The sequence below is a fragment of the Ziziphus jujuba genome, chromosome 8, assembly GCF_031755915.1.
Source record: "Ziziphus jujuba cultivar Dongzao chromosome 8, ASM3175591v1".
Lineage (NCBI taxonomy): Eukaryota > Viridiplantae > Streptophyta > Magnoliopsida > Rosales > Rhamnaceae > Ziziphus > Ziziphus jujuba.
Window position 1 is genome coordinate 28,461,206 of NC_083386.1, and position 21,370 is coordinate 28,482,575.

General features: G+C 34.2%; 4 protein-coding genes across 15 annotated transcripts; 2 read left to right on the plus strand and 2 right to left on the minus strand.

Annotated features, from left to right (window-relative positions):
- Window positions 1–474: 474 nt before the first annotated feature.
- On the minus strand, window positions 475–3,752 carry LOC107403436 (PP2A regulatory subunit TAP46). The gene is made up of 9 exons (XM_048469843.2): window positions 3,461–3,752; window positions 3,198–3,320; window positions 2,607–2,693; window positions 2,344–2,451; window positions 1,992–2,153; window positions 1,855–1,890; window positions 1,681–1,752; window positions 1,070–1,350; window positions 475–884 (listed from the first exon to the last, which is right to left on the minus strand). Exons 1-9 carry the CDS (start codon window positions 3,560–3,562, stop codon window positions 638–640), a joined length of 1,218 nt encoding a protein of 405 aa, XP_048325800.2. The 5' UTR covers window positions 3,563–3,752; the 3' UTR covers window positions 475–637.
- Window positions 3,753–5,058: 1,306 nt separating this feature from the next.
- LOC107414764 (uncharacterized) lies at window positions 5,059–9,838 on the plus strand. 12 transcript variants are annotated; one of them, XM_025072160.3, is made up of 6 exons: window positions 5,059–5,180; window positions 5,309–5,499; window positions 6,083–6,162; window positions 6,286–8,074; window positions 8,265–9,175; window positions 9,310–9,838. In XM_025072160.3, the coding sequence occupies exons 4-6, from the start codon at window positions 6,883–6,885 to the stop codon at window positions 9,652–9,654; spliced, it is 2,448 nt and encodes an 815-aa protein (XP_024927928.2). In that variant the 5' UTR covers window positions 5,059–5,180; window positions 5,309–5,499; window positions 6,083–6,162; window positions 6,286–6,882; the 3' UTR covers window positions 9,655–9,838. The 12 variants fall into 12 exon arrangements, with proteins under 12 accessions (XP_024927928.2, XP_024927927.2, XP_024927925.2 ...); XM_025072159.3 differs by having other exon boundaries at window positions 5,084–5,200; XM_025072157.3 differs by having other exon boundaries at window positions 5,103–5,499; window positions 6,286–6,537; window positions 6,842–8,074.
- A 4,700-nt stretch (window positions 9,839–14,538) lies between these two features.
- LOC107403444 (uncharacterized protein At4g00950) lies at window positions 14,539–16,411 on the plus strand. Its single transcript, XM_016010332.4, has 2 exons — window positions 14,539–15,391; window positions 16,174–16,411. The coding sequence occupies exons 1-2, from the start codon at window positions 14,798–14,800 to the stop codon at window positions 16,249–16,251; spliced, it is 672 nt and encodes a 223-aa protein (XP_015865818.1). The 5' UTR covers window positions 14,539–14,797; the 3' UTR covers window positions 16,252–16,411.
- A 249-nt stretch (window positions 16,412–16,660) lies between these two features.
- On the minus strand, window positions 16,661–18,322 carry LOC107403437 (protein RKD4). The gene is made up of 3 exons (XM_048470631.2): window positions 18,146–18,322; window positions 17,381–17,894; window positions 16,661–17,091 (listed from the first exon to the last, which is right to left on the minus strand). The coding sequence occupies exons 1-3, from the start codon at window positions 18,232–18,234 to the stop codon at window positions 16,930–16,932; spliced, it is 765 nt and encodes a 254-aa protein (XP_048326588.2). The 5' UTR covers window positions 18,235–18,322; the 3' UTR covers window positions 16,661–16,929.
- Between the last annotated feature and the right edge of the window lie 3,048 nt (window positions 18,323–21,370).

Here is a 21,370-nt window from a genome sequence, read left to right on the forward strand (position 1 = left end):
AAAGAGAGTGCATCTTCTTTTTTCACGGGTTGAAAATGGTGCAAGGGTGATCCGACTCAGAACCAACTTCAAGCCAATTTTAAGTCTAATTGAGCCCAAATTTTCCCACAAAATAGAAAGTAAGCTCATATATTATGTAAAGGATAACGCACTGAATAGAAAAGCATGGAAAACCAGACTACCAGTGTATATGCTGTTCATTTACAAATAAAATTAGCTTTCAACCAACAGAAGAAAATCATACTTTCACACAACAACGAGGCTCAGTGCCCAGTATTTAAAATAAAAGAAAAAAAGAACAATTGTTTACAGTACAGTTTTCTGTCATGTTACGAGGACATCGCTTTTCATGATCCTACATGAAATCTGCAATCTACATGACTATGTTGGTCTCAGGGAGACAAGTTTTCGAAGTACCAAAATCCACAATCACTACATACACTCAAATAGGCTTTTCAAGTTGCATAACAAATGGAAACATCGAAAATCCATTCGGGATTAGCTCTCTAATCAATAACTTAAAAGCAATGGAAGTTTTTACATGAGCTGAATTTCCTGAAAAGTTTCGCCTACCAAAAAATATTTATTCTAATAAATATCTAGGATATTATACATTAATTATATCGTGTGTGCTACTTTAGCCACATGGGGTAAGCTTCTTATTGCCTGCACCACGAGGATTATCATCCTTCCAGTCATCCCACGCTCTCGCCTTCTCTTGGGCTGCATCATCATCTTCATCCTCTTCACTTATCCCCATTTTACGATTGTCCTTGTACCATGAAGAATTGGCTTCCTCCATGAGTTTAGCATTCCTCTCTTGCCATTTATTCATCATTTCCATCTCCTTTAGCCCAGCTTCCTCAATACTCATGGTAGGTAACCTTCACAAGATATCCAATTTAGCATCTTTGATAAGCCATTAAAATAATAATGAAACTTTTTTTGAAAAGCCCTAAAATTTCAAGTATTACTTTCATATCCTCGATAACATAATATTATAAGGTTAGGTACTACGCTTATACATCTGTCTTTCAAATTTATTCATCAAAGGGCAAGTTAATGTTACCTATAACCAGGTTGGAAAACCTGAGCTGCCATCCTTTCCCTTTCACTTGTCAGGCTTCCACCCACAAGGCTTGCAGGTCCAAACATCAGGGGCTGGTGCTTGTGATCATGTGCCTGTGAGGCCTTCGCTCTCCCTTCTAGAACATCTTGAGCAAACGTAGCACATGTTATAGGCTGTACTGGTTTAGTATATTGCGCTCGAGTTGCAGCATCACGATGCCATGTTTCTGCTCTTCTGGTGCGATCATCAAGTATGTCCCGAGAAAACTCCTTGTCCCCCTCCTGTAATATGAGCCAAAGAATTCGGTAAGAAGGTTTTTTACAAATCAACCACTCTATGAATTCTATACCCCACTCCTCACATATTAACCAGACATTACCCATCTATGAGGGCTTAGCTATATTTGCATACATATAATCTTCAAGAAGTCAATGGGCAAATGTGATAAATCTTTTAATGAATAAGTTATCAACTAAATACCACTCTAATTTGCCATCCCTAGCGCCAAAAACCCAAGACATTTAACTCAGTGATATTATGTAGAACATTGTAATGGATTCTCAACTTATCTCTTATCTGCAAAATGAAATTCAAGAGGGCAGAGTTAATACCTTTGATTGTCTTTCCTTTATAGCTGACAGCATCTCTTCCTCCTTCTTCAGCATTTCCAGCAAATCAAAAGCCTGAGTTTGTTGCAAGTTGAAACCAGAAAGAATTAAGATACATTACAGGGATGATGGAACTCAGAATAATTGAACAGGATTAAATAAAGTTCATTAACTAACCTTACAGATAGCTAACGAGATAGTAGTAAACCAGGCCTACACAAAAGAAATATTGAGATTTCAGTTTAACATGAAGAATATAAATCAGTGAATGCCATAGCATTGAACTAGACTAACAGAGGAAGCAATCAACTAACCTCCCGTTCTTCTTCTCCATCATCATCTAAGACATCTTCCTCTCCTGCCTCAACAGGAGTGGATAGAGCTGCTGCTTTACTGGAACGCCCACGCCGTTCTCTCCGCTCCTTTATTTCCAGCAACTTTGACTCTGCAGCTCTCTGGCGCTTGAACCGAGAAATCTAAATGCAAAAATAAAAACAAGTAACACATAACAGAATCAAGCCTCAATTGACAGAGCAGAAAGAAATGCACTAGAAAATTTTAATTAGTTAAAAGCACAAGCAAGCAGGCCATGAGCCTTAAGAAAGCTATGTCACAATATTGAAATTTATGTTTATTATTACCATCATTAAGAAATGTAAAAACTACCTTCCGAGCCCTTCGATCAGCAAAGGAATTTGCACCACCCCCCTCCATAGATGTTTCTAATTCCTCTTCCGGTACAAGTTCCATTGACTCACAAAATGAAATGAATTCCTAGCAAAATATTGCCTCTTAATAAGTCATAATTGAAGCATAAGAATAGTTTATAACAAACAGTTAGAACAAGTGGATTTTGATTAACATGAGTGTAAATGCTTTTGATGCAGTGCAATCATAAAAATATGATTCAGATAGCGAACAGTATTCACCTTTAACTTTGCTTGGCAAACCTTAAGAATATGTATTCTGTCATCATGCGCAACTTTTTCAGTCAGCTCACCAAGATAAAATGGCACCTGAAAGGAAAAAAAATCATAAGTAGCTGGAAAACAGAGAAAAAAGACGTAGCAAAAAAAAAAAATCATCTTAAAAGGCAATTTGAACTACAATTTCTCCTTAACTAATAAATCAATGAGATAATATGTTTCTTGAAAGACAATATTTCAGATCATTTAATACAAAAAATCCTGCTTCAGTTCCAGAGCAACTATTATATTATGATATCATTCTTATCTAAAGTTTTAAATTTTCCTCATATGTTACCGTTGCATGGTGCTTACTGTATTTTTCGCCACATTCTTCCATCAAAAGATAATAATAACAAAGAAAAAAATAAATCAATTTCCTTTCCTTGCCTGCATTTACTAGCAACTACAGATAAAGTAAACAAACAGATTATATATATATATATATATATATGTATGTATATATATATTATTTTGAATAGAACAAACGGGTAATTAATCATGAAACAATCGGACAAATTTCCAAATTTACAAACTTAAAGTTGAATAAATTACCAGAAGATATTTAAGGTTACTAGTGCTGATATCGTCCTTGGTCTCATTAGTTGAGAACAACCCCAGCTTGCTTATCATTTCGTCGCACTTTTCCAAAGCCTCGCAACCTTTCCTCACCACATCCTGAATCAAATCCACCACAAAACAAAAGCATCCGATCAAATTCCAAACACCATTTTCATCTCCCCCCAATTCCCCAATATCCCCCGGACCGCCCCCAAAAAACAAAAAAAAAAAAAAAAAAAAAAGGGGGGGGGGAAAACCTGATCAGACCCAGCACCAGACTCCGTAACCATTAGATGGATCTTCCGAGCTTGCTCGAAGAGCGCCGGGAGAGACATGTTCTCCACTTTGCATTCACCCATCGGTCAGTTTACAGGAAACCCTATCGGATATTCTTCCCAGTGGAAGAAAAAACCAAAGTTCAAATTTTGGGTCAACTGAAATTAATAGAAATAGGAGGAATAAAATTAAATTTCGGAAATTTCTTAGGGTTGCAGAATTTGGGAATCAGATTCGGAAGAAGGGAAAAAAAAAATGCCCAAAAGTTTGAAATCGGTCGCAGAGAGAGGTATATATAGGCGAAGATTCAGAGCCTCCGGAGGACCACACCTTGTTAGGATGTGGAACAAGGGCTTGAATACGTGTGTCACCGAATAATATCGCCACGTAGCACATGGGCGTGGACCCCATTTCACATCTAATGTTGACGTGGCGTTTTGAGTTTTTGGGCTCCGCGTACAATAGCGAACTTTCTGGATTGTGCGGGGTTGGCGCATTTCACACCCAGAAAGGCCTAGAGGCGTGGACCCGTCCGAGTCAGCCCATGGTAATGTCTCTTCCCCTCATAAACTCCCCGGCCCAATCTTTGTCAGCATCAAAAAATAAAAAGCCCAAAAGTAAATAAAAAATTTCCAAATAATATAAATAAATAGTCTTGAAGCCACCAAAAAAGAAAAAAAAAAAGAAAGAAAAAGAAAAAAAAAGGACGAGACATTTATGTCTCAACTAAATATAGAAATGGATTTGACAACTCCATGACATACAACTACGTATTATATGTTTTCTCAGTTTTTTCTTTCCTCCATTTTTTCATGTTTGGAAAATTTATGGAGCAAATAAAGGGTTTGGTTTTTATTCCAATTTCTGCAATTTGATTAATTCCATATTTCATACCGTGGGGTATATTAGACACCAAGTTTGGTTTGACGTAAGTTGTCATTCAATATCAACCAAGCTTTTTTTAATTATTTTTATTTTTCATATTCTCTTTTTTCAATGATTCCACATGTTTTAAATTTGGTCAATCATTTCAAATCAAAGTTTGCACGAAATAATTTTCCTTTCGGTTGTGGAAATAGAATTACCATTCAATTATTTGAGTAGTAGCTAAACAATATTGGGTGAAATGATTGATAAGAAACTCACTGAGCGTGTGCTTAGAAAAGAAAAAAAAGAAAAAAAGTGCCTAAAAAACAAGGGTAAAATTACAATTATGAGATAGAAACGGGAGACTTTTATTGGTGTTGCTAGTTGTTGTGCATAGAATCTTCTTGCAGAATCCATTTCCATGCAAAGAGACAGGACAATAAATTGAAGATAGCTATTTTAGTTTATTTTATTTGTTTGATGGAAAGTAAAGATAGATAGCTATTGAAAAGTCTTGAAAATTTTACTAATCTTCATGAAGCTTGAGAAGCATAATGTCAACATAAGGAGATATTATTTTTCTCTCTTTTTTTTCTTGTGGGACCCAAATGATACATCACTATTAATTCCAAATCCTTCTGTGAGAGAACATGGGCTGTGACCATTGATGTCCAAACCTGACTGTGACTCTAGAATATTTAGTATTTCTTTCTTGTTTTTCGCATCCTCATTTTCAGAAAATAATAAAAATAATAAATAAATAAAACCAAATATATTAATGAAATGAATCCAGCGTCATCACCCAAGTTCAGATTCCAAAGGCAGATCTTGAAGGTTTAATGATGATAAACAGTGTAGTTGGCCTAATTCTTTTGGAAATAATACATTTTCAAACTAAGCTTTTCCTTTTTATTAGGATGGGTTTATGTAAAGCCTTTGTTGAACAAGTTCCTGCTTTACAGTTCTCAGCCAAGGAAGCAACTTGAAGAGAAGCAAAATAATCTTTTATCTGGACCCATGAAGACCAGGTTTTTCTTAGGTTGTTGCATCATCATGATTGTGAACTGACATTGATGGTGTTGTCTGCCTCCTCTTATCATCCCCACAATATGCTCTTCCCCTGTTTGTTGTAGCCTACTTGGAACTTCCACAGGTACATGTATTTCTATTTCTACTAATATATGATATTATATATATGGATATATGTATATGTCTATGTGCATGAAATTTCTGGTTTTGGTGAAGAAACTGAGAGTTCTATGGAGGGTATTTTAAATGCAGTCAATTAAAATTGCTTGCCATGGTTGGAAACTTTTTTTTTTTTTTTTCCCCCAAACTATTTACAGGTAAATTTTATGGTTCAATAAAATAAATTATGATAATGTGGTCCAAACTTTGAGTTGTTTTGTTTATTTGGTTTTCATTCTGGATATATTGATACTACCCAAGATAATGATTGATCTACCAGGGATTCGTAGGAGGTGTAATCAACATTTGCATAATATCTAATTCATAGTTTGAGATACTTTATATTTTGTAACTTTTTTTTTTTTCCTTTTTTTAATATAGTATTTTATACAGGTAAAGCCACTCTGGAAATAAACGTTAATATTCTTTAAACTGTTTTATAGTGATGCATTGTCTTTTTTATTTTTATTTTTATTTTTTATTTTTATTAAATATCAGTTAATGGTGACAAACAACCAGGAATCTAGAGTTTCTGCTTCCTATTGCAGTGATGACAGGTGCTGAAGAGGAAAAGGGGGAGAAAAGTTTGGTGGGGGGAGTAAAAGAATAGCAAGTGGGGATTCCTAGGGTCAGTCTTTCACTGAAAACCAGGAAACAAGCTTATTTTCTTATTTTTAATTTTTCTTATTATTATTATTTTTTTTTACCTTCTATCCTGTTAAAGTACAACCCTTTTTAACCGATTTTGCAGTCTCAAGCACGTGTAAACTCCCATGCTTTTGCCATTTGCATTTTGGCAATGGGAAAAGTTCCTCCTCCATCACATTTTTTTGTATGAAGGAGAAATTTTTTATGCAGTTTGGTCTGTTCAATAATGCTTTTAGGATCTCCATCGGAAAAAAGCTGCTGTTTTTAAGCTACAATTTTCTCCCCCACAAAAGACCCTTTGTCTGGTTTGAGTTGAAAATATCTTATACCCAGTTCACCCTGTAAGTTCTTTAATGTGAGTATGAAACTTCGAGTGTCAATGGTGTTTGTGTAGCTATATGTGTTTATTTTTTTTTTTATTTTTTTTCTCAGTATCTGTGTAAAGGATTTTATGGGTATTTTAATTCTGCATTGGCTAAAGATTTTTTGCCTTTCATTTGATTTTAGTGGGTTATTTTTTTTCCAATTCTTTCTTTCCCATCTCTTTTCATTTACATTTATGTGATTACTGAGATTCTGTCGTAGAATTTATGATGGGTTTTTTTCAGTTTCTTCTGAGTTCTGACCTTTAATTCCTCATTTGATTTATTCTATCTTAGCCAAAAATAAAAAATAAAAAGAGGAAGGCTAGTTCTGAGTAATGGACGAGAAGGTGGTCCCCAGTCCATGCTTAACCATGTCTGAAGATAAGAGTGATAGCTTATATCCTTTGTATTTTGGCGTTTCTTGTGCATTCTTTGCTCTCCGGCTTTTGTCAGAACCTGATGCTGAAGATGAGAGATGGTGTTACATGCGCAAGAAAATGCTTCAAGGAAGCGCCCAACTCTTGGGATTGCTTGTATGGAGGGTTCAAAGAGAAGAAGTTAATGGGAAAAACCGCGAGCTTCTGGTTAAGCTTGACAATGCTGAAAAAGAGAGAGAAGAGTTGAAGAGAATAAGACGTGAAGATGCAAAGGCAAATGAGAAGGTGGTTTGCATTTTTGCTGCACAAGAGCAGAGCTGGTTCAATGAAAGGAAAAAACTTAGAATGCATATTGGAGCCCTGATGAATGAGTTGAGAGTTGTTGAGAAAAAGAAAGATGAAGATATTTCTGAATTGAATGATAAGTTGAAGGAAATGGAGCTTTTGGTACAGTCTAAGGATAAGGCATTGGAGGAAGAAGAGCAGAAGAGGAAAGAATTAGAAGAAAAGCTAATAGAAGCTAAAGGTGTTGCAGAAGAATTGAGAGAAACAGCAAAACGTGAATCTCAAGAGCATTCTTCTGAGATTTGGAAGCACAAAACTGCATTCATTGAGCTTGTGTCAAATCAAAGGCAGCTTGAAGCTGAAATGGGCCGAGCACTCAGGCAAGCTGAAGCTAAAAAGAGGGATCTTGATTCAGTCCTAATGCAAAAGGAAGAATCTGTTCTGATGGTCCAAAAGCTATCTTCGGAGATTGTAAAGATGCATAAGGATTTGGAACAGAAAGACAAGATTTTGTCCGCAATGCTTAGGAAATCCAAGCTGGATACTGCAGAAAAACAAATGCTTTTGAAGGAGGTTAAGCTATCAAAGACAAAGAGGAAGCAAGCTGAGCTGGAAACAGAAAGGTGGAAGGCAGTCTCTCAGTCTAGGCCGGAGAGGCATTCATTGAGAAGTATGTTGGCTAAACAAGCCTCCAATTCTAATGCAACAGGTTCATCTTTTTCACACATGGGAAAAACTAGATCTCATCAACCAAGTGATTCCCTTCTTGGATATGAGCATCTTGATTTTAGAAATGATCCTGAAGGTTTTTCTTCGCCTGCCGAAAGTGAGTATACCTACACAGTTCAGATAAATGAGGACCTAGGTATGAATGAACTCCTGATTACCCTTTCAATTTAAACATTTATATTATTTAAATTTAAGCTCTTCTTAGTTTCTTGATTTCTATCTTTTCCTATGAAGTCTTCAATACCTATTGCTTGAAAGTTACTGTCATATTTGCGTTCTAACTTTGTTTCATTTGTCTTATGCTCTTGCCTTTATTTATATTTCAGCTGATGTTAAGCAGTTGGAAGGTTGGGTTCGATCGGAAGCAGAGAAGTATGCAACTGTACTTGAACAGAGGCATCACTTAGAAATAGAAGCTTTTTCGGAACAATTGAGACTCAAAGATGAGAAATTAGAAGCTTTGCGGTGGAGGCTGCTAAGCATGGAACTAGAATCAAAGCGGCTGCAGGCCCATGTTGAGGGACTAAACAAAGAATTGTCACAAATGAGACATAACAACATGAAGATGGAAGCCTTGTTATTGGAGCGCGAAGAAGAATTAAATTCCTTGAAGGAGCAGTATGAAACGCAGTTAAGGTCTCTAAATTGCCAGAAGAACAACTTAAATTCAAGTCTACATGATTCAGCAGCAGACAAAGAATCTATTTGGCCACAAGTCAAGATTATAAAGAGACTACCAGGGGAGGAAGAAGAACAAGAAACAAAGAAAATTTTCATAGAAATGTCTCAAGAGGAAGCCACTGAGAATGAAGAGGGAATGCCATCTTTTAACCAGTCCAAAGATGTATTAGTACAATCTCCTGAGAAAGAGTTTGATGAACAGAAGGAAGTACTCCATCAAGGCCCTACTGAGAAAGGAAATGCAAGTCCAGTGGAAATAGATGATGTAGAAAAGTTAGCTTCACCTTCCCAACAGCCCTTAAATAAGACAAATAGTTCCCCATGGAGGATGGATCTCCATGCTCTTGGAGTTTCCTACAAGATCAAGAGGATCAAGCAGCAACTTCTTATGCTTGAGAGGTTGACAGGAAAGCAAGAAAGTGGGGAAGATATGGAAAGGAATGATGATGGAGAAAATGGTATAAAAGTTTTTCTTTTGTTGATGTCTTTGCTGAATAAACAAGTTGGCAGGTACCAGTCCCTCCAAGGGAAAGTCGATGACCTCTGCAAAAGGATGGTAAGCTTAGATTCTTAATGCAATGGATTATGTTTTTTAAGTTATAACGTTTTTCAATAGCCATCTTTCAATGATCCTTTTACCAGTTGAAAATTTTCTCATCTGATTATGAATTTGTTATCCCTGACTGTCAGCATGAAAATGATTTAGAACTGCACCGAAGAGATTCTAATGTAGCAAGAACAAAGGACAAAACCAAAACACTGGAACACTTCCTTGAGGAAACATTCCAGCTGCAAAGATATATAGTTGCAACTGGACAGAAACTGATTGAAGTTCAATCCAAGATTACTTCTGGATTTGTTGGGTTGGTTGGAGAGCTAGACAAGTCTGCTGGCTTTGACATGAATCGCTTTGCTGATAGTATAAAAACTCTTTTCCAGGAAACACAAAGAGGTCTTGAAGTTCGTATAGCAAGAATTATTGGGGATCTTGAAGGTACCATGGCTTATGATGGAATGATACGCTTGAGGAGGTAGTGATAAACAGAATAACATAAGTTCCAATAAGAGTTCCAATTTCTTGGTGTGATTATATAGCTTCTACTGATTCTATAGTTAAAATTGTATAGGCAAAAATACACGAACAATCTCAATGCTAATATGCATATGTATATTTCTGCTAATCGCAGTAATAATCCCATGATATCTTGCTTTTTTTTTCTTTTTTTGTTTTTTTACCTTCCCATATCCAAGCTAATAATCCGTTAACAAGAAATGAAGTTACCGTGACAGAAAGTTGGATGTTTTCCTTTTGAAAGGAGTAAGTAGTGACAGGTTCATTTGTTTTGTCCCTTCTTCATTTCCATTTTTAGGCAACTATTGTTCTCTCTCAGACAGCTAGAAATCATTTTCTTCGTTTCATTGGCTTTAATATGTATAACTGAACAAGAAGCATATCCTCATGTATTGGTACTTTAGCAAATTGTTTCCCATAGTATGTGATTAATTTTTTCTATATCTGGTTACTTTCGGATTTCATGTGTTTTTCCTCATATAACTCAACAAGAAGCATATCCTCATGTATTGGTACTTTAGCAAATTGTTTCCCATAATAGGTGATTAATTTTTTCTATATCTGGTAACCTTCAGCTTTCATGTGTTTTTCCTCATCCTTTTGCTACCTTTTAATTTTTAAGCCCTTCTAATTTTCAGACTTGCATAAGAGCATCCTCAAGGGATTTTTTATCTTTTTATTTTGAAGAACTAATATGTAAAAATATTTTTAATCTACTATGTATTTTAACTTTTTAGTGTGTTTGACTCTTCAAATTTGGAAAGCCAAAAATATTCTTTATCATTTAATGATTATTAAATTCCAAAACTATTATGTTGATATATTTAATAATTTGGTTGTATCTATGAAGAAAAATGAAGGGAAATAACAAAATAATTAAGAGGGATTTGATAAAAAATCAAAAAAAAAAGAAAAGAAAAAAAACATAACAATAAATGTTTACTGAAAAAATAAAAATAAAAAATGTGATATAAAAAATATTGTTGGAGGATAATTTAAAATTTAACTCTTTAAACATAAAAATTTTCTTTATAATACAAAAAATGATATTTATTTTAAAAAAATCCTTAGGATGCTCTATGTCTCAAAGGCATTTGGATGACACTCAATCATATCATATATAGACCATGGATAATCACAATGGAATTTGTCTGAACGCATAAAAGTAATAGGCACAAAGAAAAAAGCTTCGATCAGAAATCAGTGATATCTTAATATAACAAAAGACTTATGAGATATTATGTATATTACACTTGAAATTTACGTACGTATCTGACAATATATGCACATAAATAGGAGAGCAAAACATTACTGTCAAATTACAAGTCATCATCTAAAGCTTTGTCTGCTCCAAATTCAACCTGATAGACAGATCAAATTAATGTCTTACATACTTTTATTGGCAGTAGTTCAAAGTGGTTATATGTCAATTTGCCATCTACTCTACTACAGGAGACGTTAAAATAATGATTCAGAATTTTTGTGCTGTACTCACTGGTCCCAATCTCACAGTTTGTCAACAAGCAACATTAATTGCTTGCAAGGGGTAAAATGAAAATCACCATCAATTTGTCATTCTCCCTGCTGTAGCATGGTAAGATAAATCCCCTATTCTGGAAAAAAAAAAAAATGTAAAATTTTATCTTATACATTAATTTGTTTGTCTTTTCAATTTCCCAATTGTCACTCGGAAAATTGGCAACTGAAAAAATAGCAAAACCTTGACATTGTTTTTGTGGAAAACTGGGACCAAAGGCTATAGCGAATGGCCAAAAAGATTGGGAATCACAAAGATATAAACCCCCTAAAGAAATTGAACATGAGGAACTCTCAAATGCATGTTTCCCTGTGTTTTCTAGATGGTACATGGTGAAAATTGGAGAGGTACATTTCCCAAACAGGTGACCAAGGAAAAAAGAAAAGAAAAAAGCTTTATATACAGATAGGTGAAGATAATTAAAATGAATAGATAAGCCTGCATGTCCTGCTCCCTTTCTGGTTGTTTTCAGCAGCATGTGTTCCCTATTCAAACAGCAATTTTCTATCACAGGTAGTTCTGTTGCTGTCATTTATAACTTCGAGATGGTGAACATTCTAAGATTTTCTGTGCTGCTGCTTCTATAAAATGACATATGTAGAATAGTCAACCATATGTTAGTACCTTCTGAATTTTAATCTCCATATAAATTCAATCAAAAATACAAGCAGCAAAAAAAAAAAAAAAAAAAAAGCAAATACGTTCAAAATTATTGGAGACGGCTTATTTGGGATTTCAAAATTTTAATCATATTCTTTAATTATCTTAAGCCAATTCCTTTGAAAATGCACATCCAATAAGGTTGACAAGGAACGGAGATCCGATGAAGAACCTAATTGATTAATAATTATCTATTATCTAAATTCAAACATGTGCATCTTGGGGAAGTTGATCGCCGTTGTTATATAAAATTATAGATGAAATGAATATGGTAAGTGGTTGGTAAAAAAATGAACTAGAAAATAGATGAACATGGTCGAGATGAAGTACTCCAAGAAGATGAACAAGAAAAAAGGCTTTGTTCAACATTAAATATACATATATATATATATATATATATATATTTTGTTTTATCCCCAATCCCATAAGCATGTAAAAAGACAAGAAAACCCTTAAAAAAATATCTCACTTGTAATTCATGTGTTATTTAACATTAAAAAAAAAAAAAAAAGCTATGACACTAAATTGAAAGTTTAGGGACTGATTTATTCCAGAAAAAATAATTTAGGGATTAACTTGTCAAAAAAGTTAAATTTAGGGGTCTATGATATCAAAATCCCCTGTAATATACATACATACAGAGGGAAATGAAAGGTGTTGACAATGAAGTTTCAATTTATCATCGATGGTAGTAGCTTAATGGAAGAAAGTTGTTCAGCCTTCACATTTGCAAGTTCGGGAGTTGAGATCGTGTTTTGGCAAACCTCGTTATTGTCTCAGATGGTTCCATACTCCAATGATGCGTGGTTCAGCCTTCACATCTGCAAATTTGGGAGTTGAGGTTTGTGTCTTGGCAAGCCTCATTATTATTTTAGATGGTTCCATGTTGCAATGATACGTGGTACAGGATTATGGCCTGATGTCTATAATACCATCATGAGGCATATTATTTTTAAGCTAAAAAAAAAAACAAGAAGCTTCAATTTATGAGTTCCGCTTTCTTCCATTTGAATGTAAGTGCCTAAAATGTTCCAAAAAACATGAAGTTGTCCATTATAAGCATAGCCAGGTGTTCTTTTCAGTCATCTTGCCTTTTTATTGTTATTTTTTCCCTTTATTTATTCCATGGACATCACCTTTTTAAAAGCATAAAACCACAAACTAACATAAAAACAAATAAGAATGACAAATAAAACGTGAAGGGCTTTCATGGACCAGATATTGAATAGGCATTTCCGGGTTGGAAATTTTTGGATTTTTCTTTCTTTTTCTTTTCTGAGGGAAAAGGAAGTCCACGTTCTTATATGTTTGGTAGATGGAATTTAAGACAGGGTGGAAATCAAAGCTACCACATTAATGGGACATGATCTTAACCAGGCTACAAACACACTTAATGAATGATTTTACAGACCCATATCTAGCTATATGTTAACAATTAATTTGCCAGACTAATGGAAAGAAAAGGGTTTAATAAGATAAAGAAAATATTAATGAGACTAATAAATACAAAACTCTAGGACAATGTCAGCAGAGAAATGAAGTTGCCTATCTACCAACTGGCCTTGTGTTCGGAGATTGGGTCCTAAACCTGTCTTCCACCTTTAAACTATTGAAACCCTTAATTTTCCATTGTGATTCTTATACTGCCATTGAGGGATTTTTTTGGGGTTTCGAGTTTTGTGTTTCGAGATGTAAACGTTAGAAATTGTTTGTTTATCATCTAATCCCTCCCTACCAACCTTTTGATCAATTTAATTAGAAATAATACTTTGGTCTTGAAGTAGTCTATCAAAAAAATAAAAAATAAAAAAATTGGTATATCTGTCGTCAAACTTCATTATTATTGCTTGAAAAAGTTTGTTTTAGTTTGTGTTTTTTGAAGTGCTCTTACCTGGATTAAGATCAACTTGCATAATGGTTTCTTTTTCTTATATAATAAAACAGTATTATTTGCAACTTTTCTAGCAATCAGTACTTTAGAAAATCAAGAATTGCTTGCTACTTTTGTTTTTTTTTTTTGCTTAAAAGAATTGCTTGTACTTTTGTGCAACTTTTGACTCCCTTCATGATTTTCATATCATAAAGAACTTTGACATGCACGTTCTTTTTTTGTACTATTGATTCTTTAAAGTATAGTATCAAATTGCATCCATTTATGAAAGTATAACCTGTATTGCATTATTGCATATTGATTTCAACAAATATAATCATAAAACTGTTCATTGATGCCTCTTCGGGACATGCCAATGGTAAAATCCATTTCTAAAACATAAAATTTATATTGGAATCTTCCATCCCTAAAATGAGGGAAAAAAAATAATAAAAGAAAAAATTGTATCATCCATTTTTGTTGCCTTTTGTACTCATATTTTTGCCCCACCATTTTGGCAATTGTCATGTTACAAAAACTACCCAATTATCCCATACAAAAATCCTTCACACCTTGCTACAAGTTTCCATTACACGTTTCCATTACCTCTACACCAAAAGGAATAGTGTTGAAGAAATTTTATATGACTTTTCAAACAAGGCACTATTTGACAAATAACCGTTGCTGGTCGTTATCATCCAATCAAAGTTTTTTCTAGTATGGGACCCAATTCTCCAATAATAATTTTTTGCTACTCTTATGAAGAAAACCAATGTGCAAGGAAATGATGAAAAAATATAATAGAAGCTGAGCGTTTTCTCGTGAAGAAGAAGCGCCAGGAGCGTTGCTCTCTGTGACCCTCACAATTCACATTCACCACCACCCATCTCTCTCTCTCTCTCTCTCTCTCCCCATGAAAATCAGATATACACACCCATTTCTGTCTCCATAAAATGCTCAAAAACCCATCTCACAGAATCATCAGAAAATTATTTCGATTTGTTTATATCTGTAGAGAAAAGGAAAAGTGTTTATCCAAATGGGGTCTGAGTCAGAGCCAGTGAAAGAGCCAAGCACAGCTTTCAAGCTCTCTCTGTTCTCACTTCCAACCAAACCATTAGAGCCTTCTGGGACACTTACGCCACCACTCCGAACCAGAGCCTCTATTCCTTTTCAATGGGAGGAAGCACCAGGCAAGCCTAGGCACCACTGCAGCACTATTGAATCAAAACCCAGTTGTGCAAGAACCTTGGAACTTCCTCCGAGGTTGCTAAAAGAGGCTAAGGTTATCGATTTCCCTTTTCCAACCACTGCCTTGGATAGTAATGGACCTGAAGTGGGTCGTTCTCTGTCTTTCACTTTTTCGTTTAGGAACACATCAGAGAGTAATTGGGGCAAAAGGGTGTCCAAAGATGGAGCTGGTTATTTAGGATCTAGAAGATGGGGGAGTTTCAGGAAGACCAAAGAAGCTATTGCACCACGCTTTGAGATTTCTTCTTCTTGTAGTACTGGTTTTGAGAAAACTGTGATTGGCAGTGGAGTTGGTGGTTGTGATAATGCAAAGGTGAAGATCACAAGAATTAGAAGGAGAGGAAGCTTGTTGAGTCTCTCTAATACAAAGTCACACTTATTGGTAAGTGGAAAAAAGAAGCAAATTTTACTTTGATGAATTCTAAGTTTCCATCCATTTTTCTTCTCTCTTTTCTATTTTGGTTCTTGTTTTTGTTTTTTGCTACTATGAAATTAAAGTTCTTCTGGATTTGGTGCACGAATAGTAAAGAATATTGTTCAAGGCATGAAGAAAAAGTTTTCGTTAAGTTGGGTTGAATCTATAGTTAGTGAATTATATGGCAGATGAACCATGTTGTGAATTAAATCTCAAGTTTATTCTAAGCCTAACTTTGAATATGATACTGTATCTATTATTTTCTAATATTTGCTAGATCAAAGACTTTTAATAGTATATACCAACAATGTACCAGATAACATGCTCTTTTCTGTGGAAAAAGTAAACAAGAAGCAGAAAAGATTGACGAATTGATGCATGGATTTTGACAACAAACAAAATATGTATCCAAACCAGCAGCGTACTGCATTTTCCAATTTGGACTTTACCCAAAAAGAAAAGAAAAAGATTTTCATGGTTATATTATTACACCATATTCTGCAACAGTAATAAGCACTTAATTTGGCTGACAGTAATTGTTTAACTTCTGCAGAAGATGAGTGGTAGAAAATGAGTTTTTTTTTTCTTCTAATTATCTAATCTTTTATTATTAAATGGGTAGCCTATTTTCTTTACTTCTGAGTTTCTCTACCCTCTAGAAGTTGTTGATCTTGTGCTATACATACATGTACTATATACATCTATATATATATATATATATAATCAGTTTTTGCCATGTAAAACTGCAGACAAGCATTTATGAAAGCTTTAAGCAGGTGGTCCCGTGGAGACGCAGGCAAGAAAAACTCAGAAAGACGGGCTCATGATTTTCATTATTGCCCTGGTGGTCGATCGGCTTGATCGGGCTGTAGCTTTATGTATAAATGATGCTTTACTTTCCATTATTCAATCTTGTATAGCGACAAAATTATTCCAATAAATTATATAATAAGCTCTGCTTTTGCATTCTAAATTATATTACGAAAATCAGTGTGCCAACAACTTCAATCTAGCACTTACTGTATCTTGAGCTTTTAAATGCGAGTTTCTTTGACCTAGTATTTTGATTTTCAAAACAGTTTTTCTAACATATGAACGCGATTTAGATCAGATTATTTAGAAAAAAGATTCTTGATAAAGATGAAGATTTTCAATACCAACCCCCAATTGACCAATCCGAGCTCAACCATTTTTCAACGATTAGGCAGTTCAATAGTTTATTTGGTGATAAAGACATTAAGCAGTGCTTTCTAGTTTGGACTAACTGGTTAATCTGTAGAAAGAGTGAAAAATAGAAAAACTAAAATCACTGTGATAGAGATTCTTTGCATTCACAAATCAACAGAGTAATATTTTTCATTTTTCTCATCTATTTTCGGCATATAAACAGATGCGCTATCCTTAATATGCAAACTAGACAAAAGATTTTCTGTGTGATCTAAGACTAACTCTAAGAAACAATCCCTTCTATTTCTTTCACATGGACAGTCAGAGAATTGACAAAATCAAGCATGAGCAAGCTGCAGAGACCTCCTCTTCTTGTAATTAGCTTTGAAACAAGCCTGCCTTAGCTTTTTGGTTTTCTTAGTCAACTCCGTGTCTGGCAACACTTCTAGAAGCCTTTTGTGCTCTTCCAGCATCATTATCTCATCAGCCAAACCCATTTCCTGCATTCCAATTTCCAAACAACCACTTAGAAATGATGCCTAACAAAAATTCAAAACGAAACATCTCCACATCCTCTGAAATCCACTCCATTTTTTCCATCGATTGCCAAACCAAGAATTGAACATAAAGGTCACGAAAGCATAAAACCACACCCAAATGAGTTAAAAGATGGTAATTAGTCTTAAGCAACATTATACTGTGGAAACAATAATATTCTATTAAATTAAGCTTCTGCTCCAACAATGGAAGTAAAATTTGGCATAGAAAGTAATGAAACAGTTTTAGTACCTTAACAGAGTTTATAAGAGACTTCAAGCTCTTAATTTTTCTGTGAGGCCACCTCATGATGTTAAGTTCCCTGCACCTCTTCTTAAGCACAGTCAAGCCCACTTTCAATTCCTTAGCTGCTTTAGTAATAGGGACATCAAAATGCTTCTGTATATCATTCAATTCTAGTCCAGCACATTTTTTCCTATGATCATCACCATTATTGCTCCTCTTTTCTTCTTCTGTGTTATCGTTCAAACTTGGTAACCCTCTTTTTTCATGTGTAAGATTTTCAAGGTGAGTAAAAGAATTCATCATGTTCGTTTGAGGCTTTTCATCAACCATAACGTCTTCACATTGAGATGAATGAGCAACATTGTCCAAGAAAAACCCACTAGTACTAAAATCTTCAAAATTGTGAAACTCAATGCAGGGAATATTATTGTGCATGTGATTGGAATTGTAATGGCAGGGTAATGGAAGCGAAAAATTGAAATCAAAGAAAGTCTCTGGCAGTGGTGGAAGTCCCGTAAAGCTGAAAAAAAAAAAAAAATAAATAAAACCAACAAAATGAAAGACAAAACCAAATGGGAAAAGTACTAGTCAAAGTAAAAGCTTTAAACAAACTTAATCTCTTGAACAGTAACAGGGACAAGCAAGAGAAAGAAAATGACAGTTTTCTTTTATTTTCTTCTTCAATTTTCTAATCAACCAAACGGGTTAAAAAAGCAGTAGAGCAGTAGAGCATGGTACATATACATGTATATATATATATATATGTCTTACCAATTTTCATATGGTTCTTCATTGTACAGCCAGTCAAAATCAAGTGGATTTTCCAAGTTTGGAACGCAAAGTTGCAGGCTAGACTCCATTAGAGAGAGAAGATAGAGATACTAGAAGATGAACAAGGAGAAAAGAGTAAGAGTTTCCTCAGAGAGAATTGTTGCAAAGAAAATTGAGCAGAAAATGAAGTGTATAAATTTGGAATACACAATTAGGAGGTTACAAATTTAAAGTAAAATTTAATTAATTAATGCCATCTATGTCTATATATATAATTGGTGACTACTTGCCATAATCCCCAAAAAGAATGAAGTCTGCTTTTATACTTTGCATTAAATGTTTCTAACGTATACGAATATCGGCTTAATACATTGAAAAACATATACCATACATTCCATGAGACTCATATAATCAAAAATTACATTGAAAAACATATACCATACATTCCATGAGACTCATATAATATATATATTCATGTCAAATATATCAACATGAATGTGTGCATGCATGCAAGCATTCCAAGGAGAAAATTTAATGAGTAGGTTACAGGACGATTAACGAGGTTTGAAGAAATTAATTCTCATTAAAATTATGGAATTAATTACGATGCTTAGTATAAATGATTTCACATATACCATTTTCGTCATCTTTATCATCTGGATATATAAAATGATTAATTTTGTTTTCAAGGATATTTGTGAAAATGGATAAATATTATTTAAATACTCTAAATGAGCCGTCAAAACCTGACATTGTTATCGATTAAGTCCCTATACGTACGTCCTTACCCTATTTTCTAGGGACGGCGGAGAAAACGGTACAAAAGTTTTTTAATGTTTTATGCCTCTGGCTGTTTCTCTCTGTAAATTTTTTTGTGCCTATTTAAATGACTTTTAAACTTAATAATAATTGAATTAATTCAATACTCTTATTTATTCCATCTATATTGTGTTAAAATGGCCTAATTTGATTGGCCACTTGATGTATTAAAATCCCAAATTTGGGTTATAGTTAAAACTTTTTATTTTTTATTTTTTATTTGGTTTCTCGTAAGAATGAAAATGTTTTGGGAAGAATTTACATGTGTATTTTTGGGTACGTTGCAAATGAAAATATTAGGGATTCAAAAGTAGGAAAACTTTTCTTCATGTGACCTTTTAGTTATATGTTTCTGTCTACATTCTATTTTCAAACCAAACCTACCTATATTATAATTTTGAACAGGGCTAGAACTAGAAAAATATGGCTACTACAATAAAATATATATATATATATATATAGCTTGGAAGATATTTTTCATATATAGTTCATTAATCCTTTGTAACTTATAGCAATTAACTTGTACAAAATTACTTTTAGTGTTTAGGACAGTTATAGAAAAATCAGTAGTGGGCACCAGTTGATCTAACTTCAATAATTGAAACCGATGGTACCAATTAATAACCATCAATCACCATAAACATCCTTAGAAGAACTAAATAAATAAAAACTATTATATAGGCTTAGGGAATGTTGTTAAAAACCAGGTGAGCTAGCTTATGGAGATTTGAAGGTAACCTTAATGTTGTTAAGAAGTGAAATTCCATCGTTTTGGAAGCACTTGGAATGCATAAGATTGTGCAGATTATTAATTAAAAAAAATAGTATTTGCCATTTCTTCAAGATTCTCTATTTGGATTGGCCTACGAAAGCATGTGATTAGGCTTGGACTCAGTTTTTCACAAAGAGACCCAAATGGTTTCAAAAAAGCAAAAAAGGCCCAAACAAGGCATAGTCCATAAAGCGCTTATAGAGGAAGTTCAGCGCAACAGTATTTTGTCTCCCATATGTCTCGTCCTCGGAATAATAATAATAATAATAAATAAATAAATAATAAAAGAGAAACGAAAGAGAATGATTACAGTGTGCTTCTACGGGACCCACTAAAATCTCCACCAATCACGCCACTGATTAAGCCATTCAATAATCCAACTGAATTAATTATTGCAGATAAAAAAGGGAAATAATCACACCGAAGCCGCGGATTCAAAAAGCGAAAATTGGGAAATTTCGAACCCCCGACCCCACAGAAAAGGTCGATTGTCCCTCGTTTGATCAAACACCTTTAATTTGTGTTTTTTGTCTTTTGGTGGGGCCAAGATGAAGGAAGAAGCAAAATTTGAAGGGCCCAGATTTTGCAAACCTAGTTTTGCAGATTTGAGAAGGTGTAGGGAGGATGGTGCAGGGTTGGAGTATGGAATAATAGCCTTTTTTATTTTTATTTTTATTTTTGTTTAGACTGAACTCTCCACGTTTTAGTGTTTAAGCCAATGAGTACCTCCAAGGTCACGTCTTTTCGGTCACGATTTGCCCACTCACCTCCCATGACCGTGCTTCCACGTTCTCTTATGTTTGTGCTAAGATTAACCTCTATTAAAATTTCTAACAAAATCACTACTCAAAATTATCAGAGTCCAAATTTTCCATTTTTAATATTGGGAAAAAAAAAAAAAATCGAAGTTTGAAACTTCAATATATATATATATAACTATTTTTATGTGCCCAAGTTTGAGTTTGACATGGTGTGGAAAGATTGGGGGGTTTAGTTTTGGTTTTGGACTTTTAAGAAATAGCTTTGATTAGCTTTTATTGTGACCTTTATTAGTTGGTTTTGCTCATTGTCAATGTGAAAATGATATATATATATATATATATATATATATATCATAAATAGTGTGTTTATTTTTCTTTCAAAACAACGAAATAAAAAAAAATAATAATTGTGATATTGAGTGTGACAGCTTGAAAATTGATAAGAAGGCAACACATAATTTGTATAAATAATTAATACTAAATATATTTTATAAATTCTAAAATGAAATTAGGAATCTTAATTAGAAGATTCCAAACATTCACATTTGATTCCCGATCACTAATCACGCCCTTGGAGTGTCGCGTAGGCTTAACGGAGGTGTTTGAAAGATGTGTAACGCCATTACCAGAAAGCCCCCTCCACCATCGCGTGCCTTCAAAGGGCATAGACAGCAGCGATGTGGGTGGGATTTTCCAGTGCTCCAACATCGAGGATAGTGCGCGTGGGTCTTACATTGTACCTTATTACCATCAGGCTAATACTTACCGATAGTCCCGGTCATTAAAACAAGCGGTCAAGATCAAACCCATCAATAAATAAATAAATAAATAACAGATCATTAGTGGTCGTCCTCGATTTATTTACTAGGCAAA

Bases quoted from the DNA above. Each gene is read 5' to 3' on its own strand.
- LOC107403437 (XM_048470631.2), bottom strand. From the start codon at position 18,234: ATGGAGTCTAGCCTGCAACTTTGCGTTCCAAACTTGGAAAATCCACTT. The intron at 17,895-18,145 runs GTAAGACATATA...TTTTTTTTTCAG, and splicing joins GAAGAACCATATGAAAATTG to CTTTACGGGACTTCCACCAC. The intron at 17,092-17,380 runs GTACTAAAACTG...ATTGGAATGCAG, and splicing joins CTCTTATAAACTCTGTTAAG to GAAATGGGTTTGGCTGATGA.
- LOC107414764 (XM_025072160.3), top strand. From the start codon at position 6,883: ATGGACGAGAAGGTGGTCCCCAGTCCATGCTTAACCATGTCTGAAGAT. The intron at 8,075-8,264 runs GTATGAATGAAC...TTTATATTTCAG, and splicing joins TCAGATAAATGAGGACCTAG to CTGATGTTAAGCAGTTGGAA. The intron at 9,176-9,309 runs GTAAGCTTAGAT...CCTGACTGTCAG, and splicing joins ATGACCTCTGCAAAAGGATG to CATGAAAATGATTTAGAACT.
- LOC107403436 (XM_048469843.2), bottom strand. From the start codon at position 3,562: ATGGGTGAATGCAAAGTGGAGAACATGTCTCTCCCGGCGCTCTTCGAG. The intron at 1,891-1,991 runs GTTAGTTGATTG...TCTTTTGTGTAG, and splicing joins ATGGAGAAGAAGAACGGGAG to GCCTGGTTTACTACTATCTC. The intron at 1,351-1,680 runs GTATTAACTCTG...CTCATATTACAG, and splicing joins TAAAGGAAAGACAATCAAAG to GAGGGGGACAAGGAGTTTTC.
- LOC107403444 (XM_016010332.4), top strand. From the start codon at position 14,798: ATGGGGTCTGAGTCAGAGCCAGTGAAAGAGCCAAGCACAGCTTTCAAG. The intron at 15,392-16,173 runs GTAAGTGGAAAA...GTAAAACTGCAG, and splicing joins ATACAAAGTCACACTTATTG to ACAAGCATTTATGAAAGCTT.